The sequence below is a fragment of the Cryptomeria japonica genome, chromosome 9, assembly GCF_030272615.1.
Source record: "Cryptomeria japonica chromosome 9, Sugi_1.0, whole genome shotgun sequence".
In the NCBI taxonomy this organism is placed as follows: domain Eukaryota; kingdom Viridiplantae; phylum Streptophyta; class Pinopsida; order Cupressales; family Cupressaceae; genus Cryptomeria; species Cryptomeria japonica.
Window position 1 is genome coordinate 8,600,129 of NC_081413.1, and position 10,529 is coordinate 8,610,657.

The window sequence follows — 10,529 nt, forward strand, 5'->3', positions numbered from 1 at the left end:
TTTCGCAACCGATCTTGTCCCGTGCATTGAAATTCTTATTTTAGAGTCGCCACCTCTTGTCTAGAGGACATGAATTGTTTTTATTTCTTCTGAGCTCTTTCCCACAGCAGAGTTTTTTATAATTTTCCCCAGCAGAGTTTTTTATAATTTTCCCCAGCAGAGTCGCCAATCTGTTGGGTCTCAAATCAACAGATTGGATGGGTTCTAAGGAAATGCCAACTCCTATGATCAAACCCTCCAGTTGACTTGGCCAACTTATAGAGTGAACCTATTAGTTACTAACTCTCTCTCTTTAGGCTCTGCAGGACCTAGGCGGGTATACCTATTCACTAAATGTCTCTAATAAACAGTGCTTTTTATAGCAGATATGTTATTCTGTTCTGATGTCTCCTGATCTTGAAATGGCATGAGTTCCTTGAATGGAGATATAGCAGACGAGTTCAAGATTGTTATTTCGCTTTGTGTTTCTTAATTACTCCTGTAGCTGTCAAAATAACTAATTGTGAAAAGAAACGATGAGTATAACTTGAGATTTAAGCCAGTGCCTTCTTCATTGCATGGGTTACAGAGTCATTACAATTTTCTTCAGGACTTATAGTGCGAATCTGTGAGACAGTTTTTTAACTCATCCCTTATGAACCTGTCAGTTACTATTTCTTTCAAAACCAAATAAATGCTTATATTATGTGCTGATTGAGTGAATTTAACCCTACCCTTAAGGGACCAGTCAATTAAGCTTTGCAGGGAACAATTACAATCCGCAAGCAAAACTTTTGTTGCAACATTATAACATAAAGCATAGATTTAATCTTAAGAATATGAATAACCCTATCTTTATCAGATAATATCACAGACGATTGCCAAAGGAAAATGAAATAATCCACAACACATATGCAGGGAAATAATTGATCAAGATTTGTATTCCATTGAAGTTCGTACACAAAGACTTACAGGCTGTTGTTCTTTCGCTCATAATCCTATCTAATAATTATCTCCCTTACATTACAAAAAACATTCTCATATATATATGAGGACGCAAGCTTTTCATGAAGAGACATGACTTTTCAAAATATTAGTCGTCAACTCGAGTGTTTCTAAACTTAAGCAAAAAGAGATTCAAAAGTCCCAAATGATGAATGTAATCATCGTCTTTGAATGTTCTGATTCGAGGCGTTTGCTTTTTTAATTCATCCCCTAGCGTCAGGTACTTAAATATCATCTGGTTGACGGTAGGGGCCATATCCTTACTCCGATCAATTTCTGACAAGGCCCAATCCTTGACGCTGACAAGCTCCTTTCGCAAATCCTCCAAGGTTATTACCTCTCCTTCCTTGTAGACGGAAGGCATTCCAACGGGTCTTTCATCATCTAATTCTTTTAGATCTCTTCTCAGCATATCTTCGAGTTTGACATGATTATCCATATACGCATTACCCTCAGCCTTTTCTTCTGGCGTCATGGAATCGTTATTGCTTAGCACCCCCTGCAATCGTGTTTTTAACCGCTCATGCTCTGTTAGCGCTTTTATGGTTCCATGGTAAACTATCCAATATGGTTCGACCTGTAAGAGCATGGTGTTAAACCGATGTCCTATGATGTCATTGACCAATTTGTCCATTTTTTGCTGGATATTGTCTGCGCATTTATTGGCCTTCTCTGCCTGATATTTCCAGTACAGGGCATCAGAGACGTCATCCAAGCTGCGTCCTGCAGGGTATGAGGTGTATTCGCTGATAGGAGTCCCCGTTTCTAATTGCAATACCTTTGCTTGCAGCTTCTGGTTTTCCTCCTTGGATTTTTCATATAATCCCTTGTATGTAATGTTTTCTTTGACCAGAAACTCTGTCTGGTCCAAGTTCAGTCTTGCAACATCCAGGTTGAGCTTCGCAGTGACCCTAGGATCGGTCTTTCCAACCTGATGAACCATGAGGTGCCCAAAGGTTTCTTCTATATCCACAATGATTGGCCTCTTCCCTTTTGGATATAGTGCCCACTGTAGGAGAGCCTTTTTGTCTGGATCATATCCAGAGCCTAGGAATAGTTTATCTACCTCCTGGGGCAATACCTGCTGATTCAAATCTTGTTTCTTCAAAAAGCCATCAAATAAGAGTGCTGAATTGATATCCCAACCAGAGAAGATGATCACACCGGCCTCTTTTAATAATTTTCTCCCTTTTTCAGGAGTCATATCTTTCATGAGGACATCAATTTCATCCTGTAATCTCTTCATCTGTTCTTCCTCTGGTTTTCCAGCCATGCTTCGTTTGACATGAGCCCCTTTGTATTGATATAGAAATGAGAGGAATTCCCTAGAGGAGGCGAATCCATCATCAGCAATGAAGTCCTCATGCTCAGTCATTCTTATGTCAACAACATCTTTGATGTTGATTTCTCCTGTGTCCATGTTCATTTCTGTTTTGAAACCAGGAGGATAATCCTCTCGAGGAGAATCAGGTGGGATACTACTGGCGGTTGATTTTGGTGACATGTGAGCTAGGGGCTGACTGTCTCTTTCAGTATTAATGAAGCGAAGGAATTGTGAAGGAACTCTGTGCATAATTTCAGCTTCATGTTGAAGCAGCCTTTTAGCTACCTCCAGAGGATCTTGGAGATTCCCAATTAGGTCTCCATCTATCATTCCCCTTGCCCTTTTCCATTTGTAGGCCTCCCAGACTAACTCACTCTTTCCTTTCAAAACTTTGGCCTCCTCTCGCTCAAGGTTCTTAATTAGGTCGTCTGGCATTTTGGCCATATGTATCCCAGCTCTGAGTTTCTGTGAGGCTCTTGCAGCTTTTATATATCCTTCGGGATCAAAATTCTCCCTAGGCTCACCCAGAGTCATGCCATAGTAATTTAATTTATTCTGTAATAAATGATAACTCTTTGAACTTTTGACAATGAAATCAGAGAAAACTAATAGACCTGGAACAATAGATTGTTTACCAAAATCAGTTAAATGTTTAGCACTGGCAATAGACAATTGCCTTATAATCTCCAAGCTAGCCACTCTGTCTGGCACCGTAATTGGAAGCATGTGTGGTTGCCCTTCATATCCAAATACTCTTATCTCCGTGTGATTATCATGGCAATACCAATCACCCCAATTGTGTTCAATCTGTGATTCTGGAGAGAAATCCTTTGGCCTGAGGAACCTCTTAATTTCAGGGGACAAAGTATAATCCCTGCGTTGTCCAAAAGCTGCACTGAGAGGTTTCACAAAGTATTCTTGAAAATGCCAATATTGGTTGTTCATAAACCTCTGGTCCCATGCTGATACCCACAACTGAACTGGCTTCTTCAGACCATTCTTATCATAGGACCTGATGCTGAACTCATCTGGCCAGAAGTTAATTTCTTGTCCACAATAAAGAAGAATATGCATTAACATGGAGTATAATGAAAAATGAACATTCACAAGGTCTCCTTTCATTTTTTCCAGCCCATGATTCAAGGTATCCGCAACATAAGTAGCAAAATCAAATGACCTAGGGTCTTTTGATTGAATATCAGCACACAAAACCATAATCCCAACATCCATGAGTGGATGAGCCTCTATGCCTAGTACTTGGGCTGCAGTATAATACGTATATTTGAAATATGGATGGAAGTGGTTGACATCAAATGGCACCTTGTCACTCTTGCCAAACTGAACAAATGACCCACCCACTTTTGGCCTGTGAACAGGTAGCCTCCAAGTCCTGTAGATATTTTCCAAACTAAAGAATTCCTGTGAGAGTTTCTTCATATCGATGCTTTCCTCGACTTCCCAGTCAAGATCAAAAACCATATCAATAGTCTGCTTGTTGATTACTACTAATGTATTCCCTCTGTAATCACATATGGTTTTAGTTCTCGGGTTGTAGCAATTTACCAGAGCTTTCATTAATTCTACGTCTACAAATACATTTGGAACTACTAACTTGCCTAAGTTCCTCTTCCACAGATTACTAATGGGTTCGGGTGCATCCCTTCTTTTGTAACCAAACAAAAATAACTCATGCCCTCTTATCTCAGTCCAAATGTCTCCTAGATTTTCAAATTTGTCCTCTAATCCTTCCTCTTCACTTTTAATCTTCTTGGACCTCACACTAGACGATGGACACTGGTCTAATAAGTCCTGAGTCAAAGCTCTCCCTTCTTTCTTCTGTCTCTTGGGCTTCTCTTCAGGGTTTAACTCTTTTCCTTTCCTACTCCTTTTAGAAGAAGAAGACGAAGGTTCCATAGTTACAGTAAATAAGAGAGACAATACTTACTTGGTAAAATGCTCAACTCTTCTGGTTATCGTTTGCAAATCTCTGCAAGTTCTTCACAGCTTTCAATCTCTTAGCATCGATCTGATTCTTACGAAAATTCACTCAGCTTAACTGTAATTGAATGGGCAACTTGTGTATAGTTAATGTTCTGCATCTGTAACGGCTACTCAAGTGTTTTAAATTTAATTGCAGATGTGACACTTTTCAACTGGGTCTTTAATTCCTTCGCGGGAAGTACAGTCCGCTCAAAGTGCGCGCGTTTCAAATTATCGATGAAACCCTTACCTTCGACCGAGTGTTTGAATCTTCCATCGAAAGCTCATTTTCTTCGATAATACTGTTTCGGTGAAAAACTTACGTCGAGAAGCCGCTTTTAAGACTCATCGAAATTACTTTTTCATCGATAGTCTCCCTTTTCGACAAGTTGCTCGCGAGTTTCATCGATGCCATACTTTCGATGAGTTTCTTTCTTCGATGAAGGCTTATGAGTGTTCATCGATATCTCCTTTTTCATCGATATCCTTTTTATCGATGAAACAACTCTTCTTTTGTTCGACGCCACGTTCATCGATGAAACTTGCATTTCGATGAATGTCTCTTGAGTTTCCTCGGTAACGACATTTCTTCGAAATCACCTTTTGCCTTTTCGCCTTTTGCTTTTACCTTTTCGATGAAACATGGGGTATCGATGAGCGGTTTCTTGCGTTCATCGAAGGTAACTTCCTGCCGAAACACCTTTGCTTAGCGCTTTATATGCCCTGTGTCGATGAAAACGCTCTTTCGATGAAACCTCTCCTGCAGTGCTCGACACAGCTTACTGGCCGAAATATCCATTAGTCTTCATGCTTATGGAAACATATAGTATTATTTTTTCATTTTTATTATATTTTTTCTTTTAAAAAATAGTGCTCAACACTCCCTTCTCTCTCCTCGGAGTTGGAGAGGGGAGAGCAACTAGGGTTCGATTTTTCCGCTTTACAGGTGGATATGGTTCTAAATAAGTTTTAGGTTTTGTGATCCTCTGTGATCTTTTGCAAGGAGGTTTGGACTTCACAGTGGCAAGTTTAGATTGCTAAGGATTTTTGTGGTGTGTGTTGTGGCTGGAGCTTTGGTGGTTTCAGTGTCTCTATTGTTTTTAGTCTTTTTGCTTCTCTGTTTGGTGATCATGTTATTCCTATTGTCGACCAGAAGGCTGCTAGTAGTTTTTAAGGGTCCTGTCTCGTCTTTATTGGTTTTTGGTTAGGGATCGATTTTGTCAGATATTTGTTTATCCCTCTCTCTCTGTGTTGGGATTGTGTTGCGCTTCAATGGGCTCTTTCTAGCAAGGCTTCTATGGAGGTGACTACCACCCCTATTGAGCTGGGGTTTCCCTTGGTTTCTTTGTTGAGGAAATGGCATATTCGGATCCTATGGCTCTCTTTCTTGTTCCTTATGGAGGTAGGGAGTTCTCCTATTGAGGTGGGGATTTTCTTTTTGAAGGAGGATTAATGTTGCTTTGTGTGGTAATCTCTTAATGGGTGTTGCTCAGATTCTAGTTTGGGGTCTATTTGGCCCTCCCTAATTCCATTCTTCTCTTTGGCTCCTATCGAGGTGGGATCCTCTTCTATTGAGGTGGAGAGGAGTGTTGATAGTGAGAAGGTGTTTCAAAGGGGGAGGCTCCAAAATTGTAGTTGCTGGTAGGATTCTGATGCCATTCCAAATCTATCAATGAAGCTTTGGGGAACCTTGGAAAATTTCCCCCACTTGTTGTACTTGGTTGGCTAAGCTTCAATTGTAGGGTGGTCTAGTTAGCACCCTTTCTTTGTCTTCCTAAATGTTTGTTTTTGGTTTGAAGGTTTTGGGTCCTTTTGAAAACCCATGAAGGTTTAGGGTCCTTTGAAAACCCTTGATTTGGGAGTTGTTCAGCTTTGTTTGGTTGGATTTCTTCCATCTTTTTTCTGTATTTGGGTTAGGGCCCCTTCCTTGATTTTCTTAATAAAAAACAATGATAGGCAAATTATTGATTTTTTGGAGAACACAAATACTTTCTTCCATAACATTTTTGAAGGAAGCAATGAGGAAAGTTCTGATATTCTTGAAGGAGAAGTAAAATCTGAAGGTCATGAGATGAAGGGAGTGATTCAACTGAAAGGAAATAAGATTCATAAGGGGCATGCATCCTTGGAGCATCTAATCTATACATTAAACAAAAGGAATCTAAAATCAAAACAACATTAGCTGGATATGAACAAGCGAATATAGGCACAGAGGAAGAACCAAAGATGGTTTATATATAGGGAAATGTTGTACACCTGAGGAGAAGAAAAACTTAATATTCCTACTCACCAAATATTAAGATATTTTTGCATGGTGTTATGCAAACCTTAAAAAGTTCAAAAATGGAAAAATACAACACCATATTCCTCTCAAGCTAGGAGCTGTCCCTTCTAGGCAAAAGCAATGAACTTCAATCCTAAAATTACAGATGCCATTTTCAAAGAGATTGATAAGATGTTAAAAGCAAGGATAATATATCCTATTCATCATACTACATGGGTGGCTAACATTGTACCTGTCAGGAAGAAGAATGGAGAAATAAGAATCTGTTTAGATTTTCACAGTCTAAATCAAGCCTCCCTCAAGGATAATATATCCTATTCATCATACTACATGGGTGGCTAACATTGTGCATGTCAGGAAGAAGAATGGATAAATAAGAATCTGTGTAGATTTTTAGAATCTAAATCAAGCCTCCCTCGAGGATAATATATCCTTTACCTGTAATGGATCATATTCTGCAAATAGTGTCAGGATTTGAAATGATGTCTATGTTGGATGGCTTCTCTGGATATAATCAGATAGAAGTAGCCTCAGAATATCAATGCAAAACTATCTTTACAACTCCTGTGGGCATCTTTTTTTATAATAGAATGTCTTTTAGCCTCATCAATGTTGGAGCCAGTTTCCAGAGAACAATAGACTTGACTTTTGGTGATTTAAAGAACATCTAAATTTTATAAAGAGTTTAATAAGAATATAAAACAAGAATAATATAATCATATAATAGTAATAATAATATTTAAATATTATCTTGATTAATACATATGTCAGATTCTATTAAATTAAATTAAACTATACATATTAACAAAAAAAAAAAAATGTTTTGAAAAATAGAAGGTCAACCCATGGAGTCACACAAGAATAGTCCGAAAAGCTAAAACAGAGTGAGACGGGCCGAACCTGGAAAACAGAATACCAAATATATAAAATAATAGACAAATAAAATCTTGATGATGATATCTATTAGTATTTTTAGATAAATTTTCAGGATATACTTTTTCGGAGATATTTTGACGATAAGATTGTGTTGAAACTAACATCGCTTTTTCTCCGAAACGTTGCAGCCTGGATATTTTGTTTTGTGATATATGGACCGACCAAATAAAGATAAGGTCAATTTTGACTGGTAGGTATATTTCTCATGCTGATGAATGCTCCATTCTCAAATCTAATCCAGCTGCCTAAGTAAAACTAGTCTCACCTACTAAAATTTGTTTTCATTGTAAATTCGATTAGCAGTTCCCTATGAAAACAATGGAAGAAGTCATTTGCTTGCCATACCAGTAAGACCAATCATAAGTTGTTCTCCATTAGAGGACCTTATTTCAGCTAAGACGTACCATTAGTTCTACTGGCATTAAGCAGCGGTATGTTCCCTTGTTCCTTTTTGTTAATATAGGCTTTAGTGTTTCTGAATTAGATTATGTGAAGTTTTTTTATATCAATGTTCGGGATCACATTCTGTGATTCATCATCAGGATGATAGAGAGCAAATAGAATAGAAAGTTGATGATAGATCATAGTGTTTCTTTCTATTCTGTTTGCTCTCTATCATTCTGATGATGCGATCCAAACATTGATGTAAAAAATCTTCACAAAATCTAATCCAGAAACATTGATTCTTAACATATGAATTGTGAAAACTCAATATCTATTAATGTAGTGTTTTCAGAAGAACTTAAACACTGAGCATCTTTTGTTCTTGGGATATTTATGCTTTTAAGAAGTTAAACACTTTGTAATTTCTATTACCATTTCTTTGAATCAGGGCTCTTGGGATATTTATGCTTTTAAGAAGTTAAACACTTTGTAATTTCTATTACCATTTCTTTGAATCAGGGCTTTATAAGCCTACACGATTTTAAGATGTGCCTTCTTCAAAGAATAGCTCCTCCTTAAGAATTGTGAGCTGTTACCTCTAGTTTTGAGAAGAGCATTTACTTGATCTTATAGTTATATGTGGAATTTTTAATCTTTAAGACTATAAACAGATGGCATGTTCTGTTCCCACTTATTTTTAGGATTCTTTTTATTGAATAATTAAATAGTTATGCAAACATAGCTATGGAAATCTCAGAACTTTTAAGAGCTTAAAACTCTCCAAAGTCTTGCAGCCCCCTGTTAGAAAAAAAAAACTTTAAGGGGGTCTAAACAAAAGCGTCGACTCACAGAAATAGACTTATTATCAGACCCAGTTGCAAGAAGAATAACAATTAGGGTTTCGCTTATTTAACAGGTATCCCAAAGATGGAGGAGAATTCTGAAAGCACAGCTGTGGAAGAAGGGCACACAAGAACAGATTCCTTATCAATTCAGACACCAGCTGAGAAGGTGCCATCTACACTCTCTACACTCTCTAATCTTTCAAAGATTTTGCCCACTGGAATTCTCTTTGTATTTCAGGCCCTTTCTAATTTCATAGCCAGTGATAATACCTGTGGAAATTGGAATAAGATTTTGGTTGTATCTTTCTTGGGCATTCTGGCAATTGCTTCTTTCCTTATGACATTCACGGACTCATTCAAAGATGACTCCACAGGCCAAGTTCATTATGGAATAGCCACCAGAAGTGGTTTAGTCATTATAGGCAGCAGAAAGAATAAAATTAAGCCTCCGATGGAGAATGATTATAAGCTTGAATTTATGGATCTAGTGCACTCAAGTCTGTCAATGCTGGTTTTTGGTGTTTTGGCTCTTACAGACAAAAATGTGGTCAACTGTTTGTATCCCTCGGCTGAAGACAGAATAAACAAGTTACTGCAAGCTCTGCCTCTTATTGTGAGCTCTGTAAGCTGTGCGGTATTCACATTATTTCCTTCCAAAAGGCATGGAATTAGTCACCCGGTTGCACAGAAGTGATCATGTCAAAATTCTATTATAGATATTTTTGTGATCTTTTGAGGTTCATGATATAGTGTCTTGTGAGTATATGCTACTGGTTTTCTACATATAACCATGCCCTTTATAAGAAGGGTAGTTGAGTCAATAATCTACTCTTATAAGGAAAATGGATTCTTTTGGGTCGCTTTTGTAATAATCAATTATTTTCTATGATTTAGTTAACCTCTAAACTAATAAGTGTTAAAGTATCCGAGTTTTAGGTGCATGAGAAAGATAGTGATGTATAAGAAAATAATTGAGTCAACCTCTAAACTAATAAGTGTTGATGTATGCGAGTTTTAGGTGCATGAGAAAATGTATAAAAAAAGTGGTATATGAAATGACAAAAAAAAAAAAAAAAATTATTAATGGTGGATTTGTATATTTGGTGGGTTATGAAGTTTCTGAAGATTTGTGTAATGAGTAATGCAAATGATTCTTTCATGGTGGTTAATTCTTATTCATTTTCTTTAAGTATTATTTTTCAAACATTTTTTTTTCATCATTATCTATTATGGATTTATATTTTCAATCATAATATAAGATAGAGAATATTTTTCAAAGTTAGGTGACACTATTAATTACATTTTGGGTCTGCTAACAATAATGTGTCCCTCTTTTTGGTTAAAGTGGCACATTGATATCAATAATGCTCACCAAATTTTCATTTTCTAACACAAATAGAAACTAAACCATTAAAAGTTTGAAGATGATGTGGCTAATGATTTTTAGAATTATATCTTTAGATTACAAAAATATTTAAAACAAAAATATCAGAAATATTTTTTTATGTTTTTAATGCAACTTTTAATAACTCATTTTTTATCCTTAACAATGTTTTAAAAGGGAAATTAGTTTGGTAAAGAATAATGTTATTTAAAGAAAGGACAAAATATTAAACTTTAAACATGGATCAATAATACCAATATATGGCACACGGATATTTTTTTAATAAATTTTCACTCCATAATTCTTTTATAACTCATTGAAATGAGATTAACTATAATTCAGAGGTTAATCCCACTAAAGAACAAACTTAATGTAGTGTAATAAATTGTTGAGCTTAACAATCTCATC

At 36.7% G+C, this 10,529-nt stretch overlaps 1 protein-coding gene across 2 annotated transcripts; it reads left to right on the forward strand.

Annotated features, from left to right (window-relative positions):
• Positions 1–7,733: 7,733 nt before the first annotated feature.
• On the forward strand, positions 7,734–9,613 carry LOC131067749 (protein DMP3). Of its 2 annotated transcripts, none has more exons than XM_058002874.2 (2): positions 7,734–7,939; positions 8,809–9,613. In XM_058002874.2, exon 2 carries the CDS (start codon positions 8,820–8,822, stop codon positions 9,429–9,431), a length of 612 nt encoding a protein of 203 aa, XP_057858857.1. In that variant the 5' UTR covers positions 7,734–7,939; positions 8,809–8,819; the 3' UTR covers positions 9,432–9,613. The 2 variants fall into 2 exon arrangements, with proteins under 2 accessions (XP_057858857.1, XP_057858859.1); XM_058002876.2 differs by lacking the exon at positions 7,734–7,939 and adding an exon at positions 8,326–8,476.
• The last annotated feature ends 916 nt before the right edge of the window (positions 9,614–10,529 follow it).

Coding starts and splice junctions, on each gene's coding strand:
- LOC131067749 (XM_058002874.2), top strand. CDS start 8,820: ATGGAGGAGAATTCTGAAAGCACAGCTGTGGAAGAAGGGCACACAAGA.